A 23,083-nucleotide genomic window follows, 5' to 3' on the forward strand; every position below is an offset into this window, starting at 1 on the left:
AACATTATATCAGTACATATATTACTCTGATAATACACCCTGTGCCCTTTTAAACCATGGGAATGGGATGTATTGCTCTAGTTACTTCCTTTATGTTTTCTTCGCCTCCCCATAGACAAGATAGGAGAGAGGGTAGTCACAAACGAGCTGGTGAAGGCCCTAATGACCCAAGGCCCCATTTTGCTTGGTCTAAATTAGTCCAGTTCCTTACAAATCAAGCGCTGATGAGGCATTCTAGGGAGGAGATGATAGAAATGTGCAGCAATCAGCAGATTAATTGACATTAGGTATTGTCTTCTGAATAGCTCTATGTAGCAGTTTTCTTTAAAATTTGATTTAGCTGTTTCACATAAATGAAGAAATAAAATCCTATCAAGCCAAAGAAGTTTTACTTAATGTCCATATTATTTTGTCTTGTCCATGAGGCTTAGCTCAGCATCATGTGCAGTTACAAAAATATTTTACATTTCCATATGTAAACTAAGGTTTGATCTAAGACTCCCATACTGTTATTTCCTGACATGCACCATAACCTTTGAGAACTGTGTCCCTCACGTCTTCATGCCTGCCATAGCCCCTCAGACAGGAAGAAGATGTAAAGTTGAATTTCATGGGGTTTTGAAGAAAAACAAAATCAAAGCAAAACCCCTGTCTAAAATGCCTTCTGAAGCTATTGAAATTAACAATTTTGTCCAAAAAGGAGATGGTCTCTTAATTTAGTTGATTATGTTTAATTGATAAATGTTATTTTTCTTTCTTAAATTTATGTCCCTACAGCAGGTCCTAACAATTGGCAGAGATTTTTACTGTGGTCCCTCTTGGCTTTTTATCTTATTCTAAAGGTGTATTCATTTGAAAGATTCTTGGCTTAAATCCACTTCTCTGTTTTTATAAGGTATTTCATTAGAAAGTAATTCAATTTAAGAGAAAGACCTTTTTATTGTAGCTTCACTAGGTTTTCTTTTCGGTTTTAGATGACCATAAAAAATTTTCTGCTGTTTAATTTTTTTCTGGAATTTTTCATATCCTTGCGGTAAATTTGTTGCATTAATAAATATCACTACAATGGAGAGGAATCCTAGAAGCTTACATACCACTTGTTTAGAAGTGTGGTTCTCCTGCTATGGGCAGTAATGGAATAGGAGCTCTAAGTATGTGGGTTTTTTAAAAGATATTTGCATTAATCCCATAGCAGCTAAATTATTTTTTTCCTATGCAGCACTTTAGTCCCTGGTATTAAGCAGATGATGCATACATGTAAAATTGTCATGTAGCAAGAGAGTCCATTTTGGGCAGCCATTAGGAAACCACTGCTAAACAAATTTAGCATCTTAGGCCTCGTTCAGATCCTTAGGCTTGTACGACTTGAGGTTAATTAAATACCTCATATATGAGGACATTTGGAAAGAAATTCATCATATCTGTTCGCATTCAAATGTCCTTGATTGGAAAAAGAGTTCAGCAAATACATCTTTCCTTCCTTGACAGCACGTTCAGAAAAACAGTGCCCTTTGTTGGTCGATTTGTCTGTCTGCAGGTTTTCGAGGGGAAATGTCTCTAGTCTTTGGGCGAAATACGTGTAACGGCTGCGCTGCAAGTGCAAAATTTACTCTGAGCTTCTTCAAATGCCCTAAAGCAGTTTAATCAAATGAGTTTATCAGCAGCTGTGAAGTCATCCTGCCTGTTTGGATGGGCCTATAGCCAGAATGAACGAGCCTATAGAAACTTGTCGTTTCAAGGCTTTTACCTCTCTTGTTGTATTTGATGTAGTTTGTAATCAGATGTAACATGACAGCGACAGCTTGACAAACTGATAATACACTTCACTTGAAAAATTCATATGCTAAGACTGCAAACACATTTTTATTTAAGCTATGCCATGTTTATGCATAGCAGGAGGATTTTTTTTTTTTCTTTCTTCCGTGGATCTGCTTTGGAAAGTCTGGAGAGATCTTGACTTTTTATCTTCTAAAGTATGACTGATATTTTTACAGCCTCTAAGAAAAAGTTTGACTTTCTCCAGTCACATTTGTTTGGACAGTCATTCAGATACAAAGCACAGGCTGAAAGATATTCTCTTATCGTTTGCTCCCTGAAGCATCTGTGCCCCATTTTCTAGCCATTAGGATGTTCCATAAGCTTTTATTATTTACCATATTGGTGAAAAATAGGAGATAGAGAAAAAAGAAAATTGTTTTTTTCAGGTCTCATGCAGTCAGTCCAGAGAAGGAATATCATTAAGAAAGTTGGTGTTGTAAAAGAAGTTCTTGGTCGTTAAGAAAGTCCTACAGTAGCTTCTAGGGAAGATCCAAGAAAAACTGGAGGAGTTTGCCTTCCTGGTGTAATATCAGAGCAAACACAGCAATGCCATGTCAGGGTATCATGCTGGACTGTCTGGTGACTGTGAATCTGTCATCTGACGAGGCTGTTCTTCCACTCTGTGAAGCTGAACAGTGCTATATATTTTTCTCTGAGTCAAATCCTGTTGCATCTAGACATTTTCACTCATTTTACTCGAGTAAAATTCTGCCTAAAAACGTCTGAGCAGTTACAAAGGAGATGTGAGAATCCCTGTGTATGCTCTGCATCTGGCATGTGAACACAGGAGGTGGGTGTTCAAACAGTGTCACTTGCCACTTTCTTTACCATGCTCCTCCAGAGGATCTTGTGTGGGTTTCCATAGGGATTCATCTCCGTGGAGTTAGTAGTAGAAGGCAAGGAACAGGGATTCAGACTGCATTATTCTTATTCAAAGTAGAGGAAAGCGTAATGAGTTAATAGAATCTGAGTCTGTATTCACACAATCTTTCCTTCCATTTTGAAGAATCCTTCTGGAGGACTCATGCGTAAGAACACTAAGAATATCGTTATATACACATATACATTTATCGGCCTCTCCTGCTTGCGATCCTCTAAAACTATATACCTGCAATTGGTTGTCTCCCCCTACATAACAGCATGAGCCTTGCTTTCCAGGAACTTTTCCAAGAAAATCTGAGGGCTGTATGCACTAGAATGACTTCTCCTCTCTCTGTATTTTTCTATGTGGGAAAGAATGAAGAGCTGAGAATTAAAATTTTCAAGCTATGCATATGCTTGTTTGAATACTATCGCTACAGCTTATTTAATAAGTGAAGAAATATTATTTTAGATAGCCTGAGGTTTTCTTCTAACAGTCTTTCTTAGATCTCTGCATTTAATTTAAACAGTGAAATCTATAACATAAATACCCACATTTTTACTCTCACTCTGGTTTATCTGCCATTTTATCTGGGAGACAATGCATTTTATTCTGTTCCTACCCTATATCATGTTCATTGTTGTGGTATTAAACCTTAGCAATTGTTCATCTGATTCAATTAATTGCCTTACTGAATATACATTGTACAGACTGAACTATCTTTTTTTTGAATGTTAAATCAGATTTCAGAAACGCTCCTGTTGTTATATTTGTCCCTGGAAAACACTGGACAGAACATTACATCTATTAAAACTGCGTTCATTACTATAGCCACAGAAACTAAGTTTTTGAATGAATAGCAGTTTATCGAGCAATGTGTCATAAAAGGCAGTAACTAAAGAAAACCAAAGTAAAACATTCACTTTCATTATTGAACATTTTTAGCTTTATTATTATAATAGAATTACAGTCTGACATAAAATAAAGAGCTTTTGCTAAACTCTGTAAAGCAATACATGCTTCTGCCATAAACAACCTCTATTAGATTTAGGTTTTATTGCCACATCACTGCACTGAGGTGCAATAAACATTCAATGTCATCTTTTTAAAATTATCCCAGGAGTAAACAGAAACTGTCCTCTATAAGAGTGTATCGTTATTTTCAAGGAAGACTTACTATTATTACATGGTTTAGCAAAGCATTGTAAAAAAGCTACATAGAGAATACCTTGTCTTTGATAAACTGTGCAATCAAGTTTATACAGTATAATACTATTGGCATAGACTAACTAAGAGGTGATATAATGCAATCATTGCATAGCAAAAAGCAGACTAGTTAAGTAATATTCACATCTAATGTGCAAAATGCAGACCAAAAGGTAGCTATGAATTGCTAGAAAGATAAAATGCCCTAAATGAACACACTAGATTAACGCCAAAAATAACAAGATAAACAAGTACACAGAAGTTAAAGAGCCATAGTTTATTTTTTTTTCTATACATATATCTACACATGATACCAGAAGATGAAACATCCCCTTTTCATAAGCTCCAATCAAATAACTTATCAAGTTTAGACAGGACTAAATCTTAGACAATGAAGCATTAGTTAAAAAAAAAAAAATCTTCTCTAAATAAAACATTAACTATTTCCTTTTGTAGAGAATGTCAACTTTTTGATTTATTGAGAAAGAGTTTAGAAAACATTGCCTATGAAATCTGACTCTCAGTATCTGTTTCTCCGGAGGCTCATGTAGCATGGTTTTAGAATTCATTCGATACCATATATTATGGGGTTTTTAACTGATGCTTCCAAATATGCACCATTCTTCCCATCTCTTTGAAAAATCTTTATCTGAAATTTTATTTCTAAGAATCAGCAGTACTGATACTGACTAGATTTTTTTTTTTAAAGGGAGCACAATACCTGCAAAATGGACATCTTGTATTTAAAGCCCTTACATATTGTTCCTACAAATATATTGCTACAGTAAAAATGAAATGTAGTAAGTTTACTCAATAAAATCTATTTTCCTGTACATTCTTTTATGTATGACTTTTTTGTATTAATGCTACATATATTACATCACTTATTGTAACAGTTATGTATCAGCAAATATAGCAGTAATATACAGATGAACTTCTGTCTTAACAAATATTTCACCATTTTACCTACCAAATATAATCCCATACTTTAGTATTTATGCATGACCTGAGCAGACCAGTCATTAATCTAATAGTATACATTGGATGACATTGTCAAATTGCAAGCTACTGTACACTTCACCACTTTACAAATGGAATTAATTCCAAGCACTTTCTGCGTATTTATTTTTTTAGGCTTTCCAGTACCACTGATTTTTGTGTTTTTATTCAGGCTCTAAATATGTTTTACTGAGCATTTAACAACATATTAAGAGCTAAGAGGTGAATCCTACACAACGTTTTAAGAACACAACTTTAAAAAAGTAAAAAAATGTACAATCTCATGCTGCATATTTACATATATTATTTAAATACTATATTTTGTCTTTCTGCTATCCATAAATCTCAGTCTAAAGCTTCTTTTTAATGTATCATTTTATAAAAGAATACATTCAACATATCTAGAGCTTGCAAAAATTGTTGGGTTTTTGTTATTTCTTTTAACTCTCTAAAACATAGTGATGAGTAAAAGCTATCTGTAAAAGCATCCAGGAATTGTTTGGATTACACATGTGATAGAGGGAACTTGGGGATCTGCACTTGATTGTGCGACTTGTTTTAAATCTAGTCTAGTGACAACTTAATGCTTAGAATAAGACTGCAGTAAGACAGCAGATTAAAGCATTTGTTACCATTAGATCTTATGTGCTCTACAGTGACAAACTGTACCTAGAGTGAGTGGATTTCCTTTTTCGTTGAAGACCATTTAATATTATAAGTCAGGTGGTTTGGAATATAGAAGAGAAAGAAGGATCAGGAAAATAGCATATTTTATGGCATTCAGCAAATTGAAAGCTTTATATTCTTGAAAAGATTATAAACAGTGGTTGACTAAACGGTACGGTATAGTACGTCAATCAGGAACGTCATAAAGAGTATTTTCCCACTCCCCACAATCCTTTGAATAAAAATATCTTTTTCATATACATATACAATACCTTTGGGGGACATTGAGTACTAAGCTATCTATAAATGGTTTCCTTTTTTTTATTACTCCACAATTCTTTCTTTCCCATTTTCAGAATCACTTTTCCAAAGTATTTAACTTATAATGTTCTCTCCCTCACACACAGTTTTTTTTAAATATACAGATATATTTTACCTTTTGTTAAATAAAGAAACCTTTATTTTCTTTAAGACAGAGGCAATGAAGCAAATGGGAATTACTGTATGTGAAAACGGGAAGCAATTCCCAGAGCAAAAGACAAAACAGAACTATACGAATAAATGAGGTTATTGATGTGGGGTTGGAGCTTTTAACTGAGGCTCCCGGTTTAAATATGTAGCCCAATAGACTAAGTTAAAGATTCCAAAAAGCAACGGGAAGGCTATTCTTGATAGTCGATCAATTTTACTGACGCTGTTAAAAGTTTTCTTGGGTTCTGCCGGTTTTGTTTCTGGCTTAACTTCTTTGGGCTCAATCGTTGCACTTTTAGCAATGGTTGCCAGCCCAGGGTCCCTTGCAATATTAGGGGTGTAGCTTGTAGCTGCAGCTGTGTATGTGTTATTTTTCTTAATGAGAGGATCCTTCACTTTCTTTGGCTGAAGAAAGAAGAAGATGTTTTAATCTCACTATCTTCTCAACAGATAAGATCATGAAAAAGCACCATAAAATTTTGCAATTAATCAAATTTATACCACAAATTGTAATAAGCTGTGAGAAAGAAGTTAGTGTCTGGATACATGACTCATGCAAAATATTCAGGTGAAGACAAAGAAAAAATCACCCATCTGTTACTTGTATTAGTTAAACCAAATTAGATGACGGATAAACTACAACGAGGACTTACACTGATAGCTAGGTTCACTGACCAACAAAATTACCTTTAATGGAAATCGACAGTGACAAACCACTCATAATTCAATATTACCTTAATCACCTGTGCTCCTCGACCAGGACAAAGAGTTTGAGACACTGAATATCTTAATGTAGCTTTCCAATATTAAGGCAAATCATTTATATGATGCACTCTAATGCAGTTCATACATAGAAGTATACAATAAAATATCATGTGACCATGCACTAAAAGAGTAGATCATTTAATAAAATGCAAAGCTGCCAGTATTCTGTTTGCTAGCGATTTACACCAAAAGCATTTGCATTATGGAATAGAAACTTAATGGTTTTGTTTGAGTGTTACAATTGGATCATAATGGCTGAAATGTCATTCCACATACAGGGACTTGAATAGTTGTATGATTTTTGCATCCACCTACCTATATTGCTAAAGCAAGAATGTATTGAAAATTGTTCAGTGGAGAAGCTCTTATTGATCAAAAAGAATATCTAGATTTTTTTCCCCTGGGTCCTTATGTTTTCTAGTGTTCTACTTATGGGATCTACTTGTCGGAAAAAACTTAAATTTTGATATCTGGGGTTACCAGGTGGAATTCAACTGTCCCTGTCGCAGACAGTCCAAACTCTTCCTCCAGCTACTGCACAAGGATAAACATAGAAGAGAGACGTAGTGAGTTGTTAAGGAGGTGTAAAGAAAAGCATCCATTTGCTCCAAGTTCCTCTGATTATGAGAAAAAAACACATAACAAAAGAATCCCAAGAGCATAGAAAATCTTTAGGCAGTATTTGCCACAAAAAGAACAGGCAAATGTTATCTGCTTTGTCCTTAGAAGGAAAAAGAAAAAAAGGATATGGCTAAAGAAAAAATATCAGCAGAATGTGATCTATTATGTCATTTCACAAGAGCAAATATAATTCTGTTTTCAAGAAGCAGCTGTCCCACAGAGGCAATATTTTTTAAAGTAGTCGGAGTACTTTTTATGACAGATCAGGTATAGATTAATAGCTGTATAGGCCACCCAGCAGGAGGGGTTTGGTAAAAAGTTCTTGTTCAAGAGGTGAACGTTTCAGGGAGCAGATAGGCTCCTGCAGGACGCTTGGGAGTGTGAGGGAAGCTGCAAAATCATCAGGGCAACTGGAGAGGCTTGTGGAAGGATGGCTCGGAGCCTCACGCAGGAAGGAAATGAAGGCTGAAATGTTGCATTTTTGCTACTTAGTAAAAAGGGGATTCACATGATGACTCTGATGTAGATACTCTTTATTTCACGACAATAATATTCAGCTTAGCTTGAGGCTCAGAAAACGCTTCAAATTGTCTTAGAATATTTCTACCGAATAGGAGGAACAAACAAGTTAAAAAAAAATACTTGGAAAAGAAAAAAAGGTGATGTCGGATTTTTTTTAGTTGTCTGTCCATTCTTTTCCTCCTGAGCAGGAAGGCTGCTAGCATGCTTGCCAAGTATGAAGCCAGTCCTGTTTCCTTCTCAGCCAGATAGTCTCATGAGCAGCAATAAATCCACCAGGCAAAGAACCACTTCACAGAAGTCTCAGAGGAGACCCTTTCTATAGATTTAAATGTTATGAGGAATCTGACCCACAGAAAGTCCTGACAGCAGTCAGGGTCTTAATATTTCATGTCAAATTCAACTTCATGAAAAAGTAATATGACAGCTAATTAGAGCTCTAAATTTTATTAAGCTGTGATGCTCTGTTCACCATTAGTTTGCCTTGCTTGCCTCTCCTTATGTCTGCAGATAACGCACTCTGCCATGTACTGGTATGTCTTTGCTGACTTATATCAAATGACATGTAAAGCCTCTTACCTGTTGAGGAATGCAAAGCCATAAAACTTCCAATGTTTTAAATAGTGTTTGAATGTTGTGCTTATATTGGTGTGTTTTTCTCTGAAAATGTAATTTTCTTTGAAACTAATGGAATGGCTGATCATAACAACCGTGTAACAAGATAAGTTATATTAACAAGGCAATAATTAACATTTAAGGATTTTGTTCTATTAATACAGCTCATTTTTTACAACAGATATCGTGAAAATAGGAGCACAACAAAGATTCGAACAAATGATTTTCAATGAAAGTATCATCAGTGACTGAAAACTCAATATTCACTGGCAATCATGCAGCTCATTACTGTAAGTTTATTACTTCACTCGTTTGTTCTACAATACTTTTGTATTAGTTCTCATTGTGTAAGTGTCCTAATTTTATTTCTGTTTTCTCACTGACTTATGCAACTAAAATAACAACAACAACAACAAAAATATATATAGGCATACACTCCTGAATTAAACTCATATATTTGGGTACCAATGAGTACCATCTACTCCTCCAAATATTTATTATATTTATTCTGCTGAATCTCTAGTCTGTGAATATTCATAATAACCAATGAGGCAAGTTAAAACTCTCTTTCAAGATCTCTCAGAAAAAAACCCAACCAAATGAGCTTCCTCACAGAAGCAGCTGACATAACTCATAGGAAATGGGAAACTTTTTCTTTCATCCCTTAAATGTCCTCAACAATTTCTTGATGTACCTGTGATTTACAGACTGGCCCTGATCCCAGACCAGAGGGAGTGAGTGCAATGTCTCTATTGCATTCAGGGAGGTAGGGATCAGGATTGCACACTCCCAATGCTACTTTCAATGCTTCCCCCAAAATCAATCAATTTCTCCTGTAGACTAAGAAGTAAAAATAATATTTCCGTTTTTTTAAAAATAGGGAAATGATAGAAGGCAAAAGAAAGGAAAGAAAAAGTCCTGCAGTGATTTATTTGGTCATGATCACAAAGCAGTCCTCCTGAAGTTCATGTCGGAGAGCAATATACTTCAGAAACTGTCAAACAGAGTAGTCACAAGATATTTTTTTTCTCTACGTTTATACTGAGGCATCTACATTTTCTCTTGCTCGAACACTAGAAAATTAATTGCTTTCCCTTACAAAATACAAATTTTTCTTCTTTCTGCTCAGTTGCAGAAGTCAAAATCTCAGTAAAAGTTTTAATTATTAATAATATTAATATCATCCTGTATATCAGAAGCAGTATTCAGGTACTCAGTGTCTAAGTAATTGTTGTTTAGGTGTAGAAATACTCTGTGCAAATACACAAGGAAATCTTTTGGAACAATTACTACTGTTCTAAACAATAAGAATTTCTAATGAGCTAAAAAAACTCCATATAGTGACCAAGCATGACACAGTACGATCTGCTGGGATAGATATTAAGTGGCGTTACCTTTTCAGGAACGACGCTTTTGCCATCCCATGCGTAGCCTCTCTTTGTGAAGTAATTCACTGTTGCAAATTCAATGAGTGCAGAAAACACAAAGGCGTAGCACACGGCGATAAACCAATCCATAGCGGTGGCATAGGCCACCTTGGGGAGTGAATTCCTTGCGCTGATGCTCAGAGTAGTCATTGTCAGGACAGTTGTCACTCCTGCAAAGCAAACGGTTTTAGTGTCTTTGGATCAGTGGCTATATCTTGTGCTTCGTTTCTCAACTGTTACAATAGATGGGAAAGCCTTGTCTTCACCGCTAATTCTTATAAACGTCCCTGCTTCAGTTCAGTTGCTAATTGAGGATATCAGATTTCTAGTTCTGTGGAAGTTGCAGGATCTTCAAAACATCTTTTATGTCTTTATTCTTTGACTTTATTGTAATACAATAATATTTTTAAAGTTGGAATGGAAATAATACTAGATGTGGACTGGATACTACTTTATGTTTCCTGGTATTTGGAGAATCATTGTTGCTGTTCCTTATTCATGCACTGTGAATTGTCATACAGTTATAACAATTTAACAGTTTTAGTTCTTTCTTGCAACGGTTCTAAGATATTTACATAGAGAACAAACAAAACTTGTTTTCATTCAGCTTATTCGGTATATGCGCCTTCAAATGTATACTCAAATGCACTAAGCTTTATGTGATATGATATTTATTTGACTTGATGGATTTACAGATTTTTGTCCCTTTATTCACTGATGCCCTGAAAATAGCAAAGAATTTATCTAAGAACAATGATAATGTAATTTGCGTTTCTGATAGCAGAGCTTCTCACTGCTGATGAACCTTTTCCCTTAAGTGGCCACAGAGAGCGAGTGGGACTGTACTGAACTCCCCCTGCTTGCAGCTGCTTGAAAAAACCATCTGCCAGTGCAGGCTAGCCATTTACATCCCATCACATGTCCGCAAGTTACCTTGACAACTGCAATGTCATGTATTGAATGCGTCTTGAGAGTTCATCTTCACTGCACTGTTAGTGAAAATGTGCACTGCTCTCAAATAGGCCAAATAATGAACAATGTATTTACGTGCTGGTGTAAAGAGCTTGAATTATTAGTGCCTAATGAGGAAGCAATTTCTCTTCCCTGAGAGACAACCTAATCTTGTCTTCAACTCATTACTTAGGGAGCTTATGTTTCTCTGGCATAGTAGCAAAACAAGATTGATAATTTTTATTATCTGTGGTACTAAATGGACTAAAAGATGTAAGTTGTGCTTCTGTATGTATACACATTCATGCAAAACTTTCTGAAACACTGTTTCACTGCCATTAAGAAATGAAAAAAACCCAACTGGATACATAATGATGGAGTAAACACAGGACTGTTTACTAAATAAGTAGTAAGTAAATAGTCTTCTAAAAGGAAAACTTTCAGAAATGTGTCAGTTCTTGAGCATGTGAAGATAGCACCTTGAACATTGTGCAGTATTATTCATTGTGAGACTAGGAAATTTTATTCTCCACCTAGGGATGATGACATATAGCATTTCAAACTGATCATCTGACATTTCTTTTTAAATGGCATGTGCAAAAAGACGTAAAATAGTTACAATCTCAATAGCTCTGACTACAGAGGCCCATAAAAGTCCCAAGTTAATTCTCAGTGAAGTTGACGATAAAAATTCAGAACTAATTTTAGATGTTAATTTAAACAATATTATGTAAATCAAATTTAATTATACTGTGGTCTAAACCATTCTTCTGTGAACGCACATCTGTATATCAACAGAAAGCCTCTACTTGATTCATGAGGTCTAAGGCTATGCAAGTTGTGATTGATTTCCAGAGGCACTGGGAAACTAAAGCACAGCTGTGAAGAGTGCCGGAAAAGATCAATAAAAATAGCTCTTGTTCAACGAGAGTTTCAGAGTCGGTGTTGCTCAACATCAGGCCTTGTGATTTCTCTGGCTTTGCTATGTCCGGTGTAAATGAGTAAATTCTCTTTGGCAAAGCAGGAGGGCCCGTGGCCTCCTGCAGTGCTCTGAGGCAGGGAAACTAGTATAAAAGCCAACTCAGCTGTGTGTTCTTCCACCTCCTTCTGCCCAAGGTGTTCAGATGTCCCATCTGAACATCACAAAAAAGACCAGGTCACATAGCAGAAATCTCAGTTCTATTTTCCTTAACTGAAGATATTTTTTTATTTTTTTTTAAATTACGTACATTGGCTTGGTTAATATCTCCAAAGAATATACTAGTTGTTTGCTTCTCATTTTAAGATTAGCATTTGTAAGCAGTGGTTAAAACACTAAGGACCAACTGTATAGAGTCCTTTAGATTGCCTTCTTCCTGCATTCACTGAGTGCATCCATCCACCATTGAAAGCACAATAAATTGTCACTGATGTCAACAGCACACCTTTAGCAGCAGCCTGCAAAAGGGATTGATGAAAAAGATTTTTACGATAAGATTTTTCAAAGGGCCTAAGGATGTCAAATGGGCAACACCCGCTGATTAAAGCCTTTTTGACAGTCCTCACCATGAATGTCATTGCCATTGTCAGAAATGCTTTATTCATGTACTTATTGTTTTGGGAAAGTAGAACTGTAATAGATTGCTTAAGATATTTTCAGGTCTCTTTTTACAATCAGTTTAAAAGCTCTGGATCTTAAATCAGCTTCTGTGACACCTTCACAATGAAATGTGTTAACTGTTGTGTACTGCGCTATGTCCAGGCTCGTGCTGTTCTCCAATATCAGGTTATGCATAACTAGTTTTACCATAAAATTTCTTAAACCTATTTGGCTTATAATTGCCAAGCAGTTTATAGATCTTGCTTACCAAATACAGTTCTTGCTGGAACAGATTCTCTATTAAGCCAGAAGGACACCTGTGACAGTATCACTGTCATGATGCATGGCAGGTAAGTCTGGATGACAAAGTAACCAATCTTTCTCTTCAAATGAAAATGTGTAGTCATAACAACATATTCCCCTAAAACCAAGAAAAACAGGAACATTAATGCTTTTATAAATATACAAATTAGAGGGCTTTACAGGAAGTATTTTTTCATTACATTCACCACTATTGTAAAAAAAAAAAAAAAAAAAAGAAAAAGTTCTCAGATTAAATTGGGTCAGCTCTGAAGAAAACATTTAATAAAGCACGTTCCAAAGTTCCACTAATAATACAAAACAAGGCAGTTCTAGGAAATGCTAATTAAATTTACATCTTCTAATCTCTGCTGAGTAGTGAATGAAAGTCTGCATTAACTGGTGACTGGTTAGGCCTCTTGTGAAAGGTCTTATTCCATTAGAAGATGGAAACCCACCATAATATACGCATGTCAACATCATATAAAGACTAAATCAAGACAGGCACTCAGATGCGTTTCAGTCGAGCCAGGCTTAAGATGTAATTGTTGATGTGATTGTGTCTGCATTACCACTGTCTGTGCTTTATGTACTCTGAAGATTAAGCGTCCCTGTTCTGCTAATTCAGTACTTTACTAAATGATTATTCCCTCCTGAAGTAAATGGACAATGCAAGAATAACACAGAATATTTTCATTAGCACTAGCTTTTTGGGTGCTACAAAAACATATGAGCTGGGCATTCTAATTGCAATTGAAAGGAATCTTAAGTATTTATATAATTCTATAAATCTTGCCTGCCAGAGCACAGCAAATAATGGCTTATTTTCAAATCATTATTTACATAATTGAAAATGGATTTTGAAAAACAGTATGTTCTCAAAAGATTGGAAAACCTATTGTTGTAACCTTTTTTTGAGTAGATTGATTCTTATTATTTTGCAATAAACATTATCTTAGGAAAGAAACAGGTGAACATGTACCTGAATGGAAACCTCTGTCTAGATTAGAGATGACATGTGAAATGACTGTTATTCTATTTTAAAATGTAGGCAGTTGGAAAGAGAAAGTTGCTCTTCTACAGGAAAAGCTTAAATTGGATTGAAAAACTATGTCTAGACATTGACTGCTTATGCACCGAGCATGTCAAATGCCCTTTTCTTTAATTCAGACTCTAGAAGAACATTCATTTGAACAATCTTGCTCGATGTATAACCCTGAGGAAAGCTTATAAATAAGATGTGACAATACTCCCGGTATGTTTCAATATAAAAGACAGTAGCAAAGGGGGAAAAGAGAATCAATTATAAATTGAGAGGTAAAGAAAAGGACATACAAGGAACACTTTCTTTCAAAAAATAGGACCAGCAGAAGTAATAGAGCAGGCATTATTACTTGAATTTTGCCCACCTTTCTTTAACTTTCACTGAAACCACCTTCGTTTCCTCTGTACCAGAGATTAAGATCTTATGAAGGGTGCCAGCCTTGGCTAGAAGAGCCAATAATTTAATTTTATCTACTAAAAATATGACGTGGGAAGCTATTTTAATGCAATCAGATATAGAATGCTCACAACGGTATGTCAGAATTAATTCAGTGATTGTAGATGGCAAGCTAAGAATACAGAGTGAACACACCACTGTACTCTGAAGCTTTATTTAGCTGCTTAAATTATCAAAGTATTTTTAACCTCTGGAAAATGAGAACAAGATTCAAAGCATAAAGGCAATTAAAAAGACAGGGATTACTCTCATCTGTTAAGCATTGCAGCAGGTCTGAGCTAGAAGTCAGCTAAAGGTAACGCCACGAGGAGTGAATCAGGCAAAGCATAGGCCTAGAATAACGCCTACAGTTCAGTTACAAGGCAAAGACATGTTTTTAAGTCTCCAGAGTACCAATGGACTGCAGTCATCTATTAGAAGATAGTAGATCTTTAGTGAGATTTATTTAAATAACTGCAGGACATGAAAGTGCTCCAGTTATTTAGTGAATCTTTAGCTTCCCACGTTTTATGGCTTTCTCTACTTGAAAAACATAGAGAGCTCATGAGAGCTGCTGACCACTGTCTAACTTCCCAGCAATTCCTCTGTAATTCTGTTTTCAAAGGTTTGTAATCCAGCCATAAAATTGCATACAAGCTAAAATTTCAAACAGCTCTTAAGCAAAATATTTCCTCTATTCATAGTGTCTGATTACTAGGCTTTCACAAGTTGTAGCACAAGATGTAGCTTATGCATCTTACATTTTCTTATCTCTTATTCTCTTATTCTCTTATCCAAAGAAGATAGAAAGGTATTTCTTTTTAGCTTCCTTGGAATTCCTAGTCTTCTACAAATAACTGTGTTGAGCAGATAAATTTGTTTTTCATTTTATTTATTCCGTGAAGTTTAAATTAAATGTATCACACAATATGAAGCATTTGAAAGTGGTAACACAACTCCTTCATCTACATTAACTTAATGTTTTGAATGTTTGTCCACACTTGAATACTTCCACTGCTCTGGAAGAGTTTGTGCCTGTGCTCAAGACTTCTGTAGCTGCAGTTTTTAACCAGTCCTTAATTCTACAGTATATCACAATCATTGTGTCAGATGCTCAGGTGCTGCAAACTAACCTGTGTCCTTAGAAGAAAATAGTTGATAATTCAGTAATTTACATCAAACTTATTACTCAGTGTTTGTAAACTATTTGTAATAAACCCAGTTTATCCGGTGAGCACCTAAAATTAATGTGCGTCACATCAGACATAAGGTTTGAGATGGGGACTGAGTTTTAGCTATCATAATACTTTTTCTATCACTGTAGATGGGAAGTAAGGCTTTCCTTGCCATTAGTTTAAAACAAAGTATTCCTCATTTACTACTGATGCCATGTGACCCAATAGAAAAACTCTTAACAACAATCCTCTCAGCAGATTTACAGAACATCAGAAAAATATATCATTGTGAGTATAAATTCTGATGATTCTCAAAGTAATGTTTTTAAGGTAGAAAAATAATTCTATGCAAATAGAAACTTGCATGAAACCTTTAAATATTAAAAGATGCTTAAAAAAAGGATCATTTTAAACTCTTTCTGAGTCAATATGAGTCAGTAGTTGGAGAGTGACAGGAATTTTACCTGAAGTAAAAAATGTATGACACTCTGCTGAAGCAAAACAGAGGCAACAATAATTATTATTTTGTTTACTGAATACTCTTTTTAAGCCTGCAGTACCTACACGTTCCATTGCCAGCATAGATTACTAACTATGCTATAAAAAAGTTTTAGTCTTTCAAGATTCTCTTGTCATAAAAGAATCAGTATTTCTAGTTATCTTGTTCTAGATCCAGAAATAAGGATAGCAGATGGCCTACTAGCAAAGAAAGAAAATAAAGGAAAAAAAAAAAAGGTTTTGAGAATGTTTAGAGTAACCCAGTTACACCCAAATTCTTGGAAAATACATGTCTGGAATTCCAGACAACTATAAATATCGTCTTAAAACTGCCCAAGATGATGTAGATTCCTTTAATGATCCACAGAATCAGCTGCACAAGAGCTTCATTTTCTTGCCCAATAAAGGTGCTGAGAACTCTTAAGTGAAGATTGTCTTCAATTCCTTTTGTCTTTTTGTCTGGTGAGTCATTGCCCACAACTCTGAAAGTAGGGAGGGATTTCATAATTTTCATTGTATATGTCATATCTTAAAACAGAGATGATCAGAGGACAAAGATGTGCTGGAGGATTCTGTTGAGACTAGCTGCCCACCCACCTGAATGGGGAGAAAGTGATTATTAACCACTTCTGATCCCCACCATTATTCTGGCGAAGGCAAAGCATTTTTCTTTCCAAAGCAAATAAATTTTTCCTTGAGCCATTGAGCTTGCAAGCAATAGATGTGTTTCTTCCACCACTGTATGTTCTTATCAGGTAGTAACTAAAGAGGATTGTAAGTTTGGTACTAGAAAGTTTTTTAGTTTGGTAACCTTTGTATTTAGTTCTTTGCAATGTTTTTCTGCACCTAGACAATAGCATCTTTATTTCAGCAAATACTAATTATACTGTATTTAGCTTCATAGATAGGCACAGTAAGGAGTTTCTTCGGGTAGAAAAAGGAGACAGCATTCAAACCTATGAAATATCATGGGCAAAACAAATATTTTTTTGTTTCTTCATGGAAATGTATGAAGAATTTTTACACTTATGTTTACCTTCAGTTCTGTTAAAAAAATTATTATCTGCCTTTCTTAACAATTTATAGGGTGCTTCTCATGTTACTGTCTAATTACCCTGGACTATATCTGGTATTATCTATTTGGTTTAGCTATGTTCCCAAGCTTATGAATCTCTTCTGATTATCCTGGTGCCCTTATAATGCATCCAGCAAGCAGAGAATTGGCAATGAATGCAAAAGGGCAGGCACACAGGTTGCTGAGGTCTTTCTGAGTGAGTAGCTCCAGAACAGAAAGAGCAAAGGGCTCAAGATCCTTGCAATTCCTCACAAATCCTATTGACTTTTCAGCAAAGGGCAGCTGGAATGAATTACTGGCTCCACAAAAGTCCATGGCAACATTTCTAGCTGTGCTCAGGCCAAGAGTTCTCCCCCTTTCTTTTCACTCGTCCAATGCATGCCTCTGTGCTCAATAATGGAAGCAGTGAATCTATGGAGGCAGTTGTGTTGATGTTCTTATTCAAAGTGCTTATTACTGCCATCCCACTGCTTTTATGATTACATCAGCTAAACAGAAGCTTCCAAGCAGTAATATTGGTCCACTAGAAACTTTTGTCTGTGAGAAATTTTGTTGGCTTAATAGAGCATATGAATATATTTTGGCAAGCTAAATAAAAAATTCAGACACAAATTAGGGTTCACCTTAAATTGACTTATTTAAATGTTCATTGACTTTGTGAATGATACATTAGAAAGTTTGGTTTATGCAGGTATAAGTGTACTTCTCCAGTTCAGTCACAACGTCGGGTAAGTTCAAAGCAATATAACTACTTTTCCTAATGCAGTGCTTCTTTTGGTCCATTGAACAGTCAAACTAGGCAACACTTTGAGTTCTTGTTCATGCCCAATGTTCAGTTTATTACTGTATTTAGGTCTTTGTGCCCCTTCCAAATTTAAAAATAAATAAATAAATAAATAAAATCCTGAAACAAACACTGCAAAGTGAAAAAGCGAAGGTTTTTAGCCAGCTTCACAGTTACAGGTATATAATACTATAAATGTCAGCTATATTTCTGTACCTTATTAATAGCTTTGGAGTTAAAGCTGGTGCTAACTTTAAGACACCTAAACCCTGTTTGGATTTACCTAGATGGAAAACCTAGATGTTTTTTAATGTGATGACATATTTTCTTCACTTCCTAAATACCTCCTTGAGAAACTATATGCTTGCTTTTAGCAACTTCACTGCCTCCAGGAATATGATCTTTAAGGATTCATATTCTTATACTATTTTTTTTTAAGCTTATATAATAATCAGATAATACGATAAGGATATGAGGAGTGCTTCTTTATAATGTAAATTACTGTTTTTTCTGGCTAGATCTGTCACTATAGGAAGCTTTTTAATTGTTCAAATATTTTAACCACCAGCTGAAGTAGGAAAATAATCCCAGGATAGGTTGTCTTTTCAGAGTCATGTTTTCCTAATCTGAAGCTTGTATATTGCCATTTACATCTCTAACTCTTTAGTCTTTGCATTTTTTCTCCTGTTCTAAATTATGTTTTGGCAGTTAACACCCTTCCCAAAACACCTTTTTCACAGACCTGTACTGGACTGAACAATTCCAGAGTCCACAGTTTGTCCGAGCAGATCATATTGGTTCAATCGAGAGCCGTCTTCAGCCACGACCACTGACCTTGCTGGTTCCCGTGTCCATTCGTACACAACCTCCGCTCTGGTATAAGCATCTAATTTAAAAGAAATACACTGCATTTCAGCTTTGTGCCTTCTATTGCTGTATGGCTTTATCAGAACAATGTTTTGAGCAGTAACTTGAATATTAAATTCTCTTTAATTGTCTGTAGAAACCCACAACTAGCTTACTGGAACTTTTTTGCTATGGGAGGTATAACTGATTTTACAGGTCTGTCCATATGATGATTAGCTAAATGTCTGCTGTAGGGCTGGATTAAGGTTGGTCCTCAATGGCATGAAAATCTTTCTCTCCCTTACATCATTCTTACCTACGTAAAATCTGGGTAGAGTACAGATGTGGAATTTCATGGGCATGTGAGGACTCCAACTCTTTTTCTAACTTTTAACTAGTATCAAGAAAGATGAGCCCCAGGCTTTTCAGTTTGTCATAGTGTGATGTTGTCTGGGCTGCTGTAAGAAAGCAAGTCCTTCTCAGAGTGGCTTCAGTGACCTTACCATGGGCCTGGCGAGAGCTCTCTTTTTGGTTATCGTCCACTGCCCCCACACCACTGTCCTTGCTGTGTAACAGGCATAGCAGGCATTTCTGAGGCTGCCTAGGCTCAAATGAGTTCAAATCACAAATAATCTGGGTTTTGGCTTTGTATATTTCTGGGACATGTTCATACTCAAGTTCACATTTATTTGAACAAAGCAAAAGAAAAACACTGTTGTCTCTCCAAACCTGAGCAGTCTAGTATGTTACATAGATAATTCAGTAGTATACTACATACGCTATCCAAGTGGTTTGTGCTGTTATTAGTATGTGTTATTTGTGTTCTTTCATGAACAAAACTATATATAAATATTTTTAATCTTAGTCCCATTGTAAAATTATTCTGTCATTTTGCATAGTCTGGAGTCTGACAGCTGTCGCTCTGAGCAGTTAGGGTGGGAGTTAGTTGTCTACATAGAGGCATCTAGTGTCACTCACACATAAGAGTATCCAAGACACGTATGGGACTGAATGTGTGATCAGAACCTACATAAAGCTTGCACCCACCAAAGACAGCTGGAAGCCAGATGGGACATCTTAGGGCATCTAAAATGACACTAGACTCCTACCTACAGGATGAGATTTTCCCTTTTCTCAGGACTGGCAAGCAGGAAAGGGAAAGGAGGAATCTTATTCACTGGACCTCATTTGTGAGCTAGTGATTTTATCTTATCAATGTAAGAGATAACAGTAATTGAAGAGGTGGTGTTGGATGTAGTCTGCTGGTAAATCAATTGCATGGCATTTGATCCTGCATTATTGAAGCGGAAGGGTGCTTTTACCGTCAGACTTCATGTTCCCCAAGCACTGTAACATATACATAGCTTTTTGGAATCAACAGTAATTGCAAATCTTCATCTTAATAATTCTGACCTTAAAAATAATGGCCACAGTAAGTACAATAATTGGCTTACTAATCTAGTCACATAAAGAGTGGCAACAATAATATTAATTTTCAAGCATTTTTACTTGTTCTGGAGCATGAGAGTTTGGAAGAGAGGATTGATTTCTGAGCTGCTGAGCACGACTGGGTTGGGTTAGAGGGAAGGGAGCACACTCCTCAGTGCTGGAAATGAGCTCGCCCTGCCCTGTAACTGCCAGATTCGCTGTTCTGTTTAGCTTCCATCCTCAGCTTCCAATTCAGATATTGCATAAGCAGCAACGCATCCTTTTGCTCCTATCACTGCTGCTTTCCAGAGTGGCCTTAGTTTTAAACTGACAGTAACATTTTTGTGGTAAGAGTTGAGGAGAGCATCTGCCTTCTGATTTTGTTTTGCCAACATACGGCTTTCTGTTGTTCCAGAATCTCTTTAGCATTTGTCGCATTGAATTTACATTGGAATAACCACTAGCTTAAGCTGCTGTTTTGGCAAATCGCTTTAGCTTTGGAGCTGGGTCAAATGTTTCTCGGCCTCTATGGTATGGGCAGAGTCTGTAGGAGATGTACAACTCCTTCAATATCCAGCTCCAACAAGTGATGAGTAACAGTGGAGGACACGGAAAAACTCTTATCCAATTTAATTCAAAGCAAGCAGAGCTGGGCAAACACTACCTTGAGGAGCTACTAAGTGTAATATTGTAGTCTGCACTTAAAGCATGGCTTTCATGACAATTAAGTATCTTTTTCAGTAAATTTTTCAGTCCATTAAGATGATTATAATAAATTGTTTTAGTTGTTGACAGAAATGTCCCAAATGTATTTAAATATGATTCCCACTGAAAAAGTAGCAATTCATTTTAAGAGCCATTTTTCTATGTTTAATGGTGAGCCCTATTTTCATATCTTGCTTGGGTTCAGCCATTTGTCCCATGGGAGATATTTCTATTTATATCAATAACTTAATATTGAGACACTTATTCTATAATCTGATAATTCTGACATATAATCTGATGAGAAGGACGGGAGAGGTCCAGCTTTAAGACCCTGTTCTGGACCGTGAATTCCCCATGCAGTGTTTGTAGTAAAACCATGTTACAGAAGGAACTCCTCCCCATGAGGATCCCAGATTAGAAGCTCACCTGAATTTAGTAGGGGAATGCAAAGTTTCCCTAAAAACTCTTTGATTTTGTCTCATGGCGATTCCCAGCATTTGGAGTTACTTGTTTTGCTAGGTCCTGTTTAGGACAGCTGGCATGATAGCCAGTTAGTGTTCAAAACAATGAAAATCGCCTGTAAAACATGACAGACCACGCCTGCACTCAGAGTTTAGAACTCCAGTTATCACCTCTGACTTTAGTGAAAGAAATAGTCTTTCAATCAGAAATATCACTGATTTTTTTTTTTAATCTAAGAAAATTATGTATATTATGATAAACTTTTTTCGTAGGGTAAAAAGGAAAACAATGTAGATACACAAGATATGCAGATACACTTGCATGGTTTTTTGCTATCTTGGTTTTACTTTGTGGTGTGGTTCTGGAGTTGTATTCAAATCCATATGATCTATCGCTTTTCATTCATAATTTCTGCATCTCTTAATCATTTAATCGAGGCAAGATCCTTAGAAATCTGGAAAGTCATGCACTTTGTGAACCAAGAGTATGCTAATTTGGGACAGAGTGGATCAGAAAGAACTGAACGTAGGAAAAAAATGGGAACTATTGTTCAGACTAGGGCGTGTCTGGTGTTTAGGCTATGGATCGGTGATACAGATGTGGTGACAGGTGTCTTATCAAGTTTATAAAAATTCAATGTAGTAGTTCACATTTGTTCAAAAACTGTTGATGGTTTAACTTTGCATTAGTAGGTTTTACGCACAATCTTCCCACCTCCCAGATCCAGCATGCTGTCCGCATAAACTCTTTAACGTGCATTTCAAAAGAAATTCAATCTTGCACCCACTCTTGATCTAACCAGGATCTCAGGTGCACGGATGTCCTGTTACTAATCAAGAACCCACTGCGACTATTTGCCCTATTATTAGCTGGAGTAAGTTTCCCCACCCACCCCTTCAGTGTCACAAGAGATTTGGAAAGGTTTATTGGAAGTGCTGTAAGAAAACTTAACATTCAAGGAGTAAACTATTTTTGTCAGTTATACTCCAAGTTTATATGAGGTTGGTATGAGATTTTTGTTCTCTAAATCTCATCTCGGAGGATAGTAGCTCTTTAAAGACAAAACATCAGTCCTTTCTCATGGTAAACATAGGGCTATTCAGCCCAAAGTAAATTATCACCCTGTCTGGTAACATGTGAAGAATGATTTGGGTGTTCTGTTTGTTGACTTCTAAAATAGATCAAGCCACTGAGTACCCATTATCAGCGAAACAACCAATTTCTACTAGAAAAAAATAGCCATTGAGGAAACAATTTGTACACTATTACATCTTCCACACATTTTGTCTTCCTTGTTTGTGTTGAACCAACCCAAGTAAAATATCTCTTCATTTCTTTTTTTTTTTTTTTTTTTTTTTTACTTAAAGAGTTGAAAGGGGCCTATATTTATTTTCTAAAAATAAATTATGTTTAGCTAAGTTTGAAAGTATCAGTGTCAGGTTGGTTGTTCTTCAAATTAAAATTTTGGGGGAAATTCTCAACTTATAGAAAGCTTTGTCAGTTATTACACTGATTTCAATTATATTACATGTTGTCCAGTATGGTCTCTAAGATTACAAATGCGAGTGTTGAAGATTTGTGAGATTTTCCACTTCCAGAAATGTTGCATGATTATAATAGAATATTTTATAATCTTAGGGAAAAACTTGTTTTAAACATGCTAAGACTATGGTAGAGGACTTGTTTTCACCTAAACCAGTTCAGTTATTCATGATCTGTATTTTTCTCTAACAATGAATTTGGGTCTTAATAAAATAAAGCAACTATAATATTAACAACATTTTCTATGTGACAAACTACTTTTCTAGATGTTTAGAGCACAGTCTTTTTT

At 35.8% G+C, this 23,083-nt stretch overlaps 1 protein-coding gene across 3 annotated transcripts in view; it reads right to left on the reverse strand.

Moving 5' to 3' along the window:
• Nucleotides 1-3,603: 3,603 nt before the first annotated feature.
• The window catches only part of GABRA1 (gamma-aminobutyric acid type A receptor subunit alpha1), a 42,719-nt gene continuing 23,239 nt past the window's right edge, over nucleotides 3,604-23,083 (reverse strand). For all 3 annotated transcript variants that reach the window (XM_075766337.1, XM_075766336.1, XM_075766338.1), the window contains exons 7-10: nucleotides 18,554-18,697; nucleotides 12,768-12,920; nucleotides 9,937-10,139; nucleotides 3,604-6,427 (exon numbers count right to left, since the gene is read on the reverse strand). In XM_075766337.1, the coding sequence (XP_075622452.1) occupies nucleotides 6,119-6,427; nucleotides 9,937-10,139; nucleotides 12,768-12,920; nucleotides 18,554-18,697 (809 nt within the window). In that variant the 3' untranslated portion in view covers nucleotides 3,604-6,118. The remainder of the gene's footprint in view (nucleotides 6,428-9,936; nucleotides 10,140-12,767; nucleotides 12,921-18,553; nucleotides 18,698-23,083) is intronic.

Source organism: Balearica regulorum, chromosome 14 (assembly GCF_011004875.1).
Source record: "Balearica regulorum gibbericeps isolate bBalReg1 chromosome 14, bBalReg1.pri, whole genome shotgun sequence".
In the NCBI taxonomy this organism is placed as follows: Eukaryota; Metazoa; Chordata; class Aves; order Gruiformes; family Gruidae; genus Balearica; species Balearica regulorum.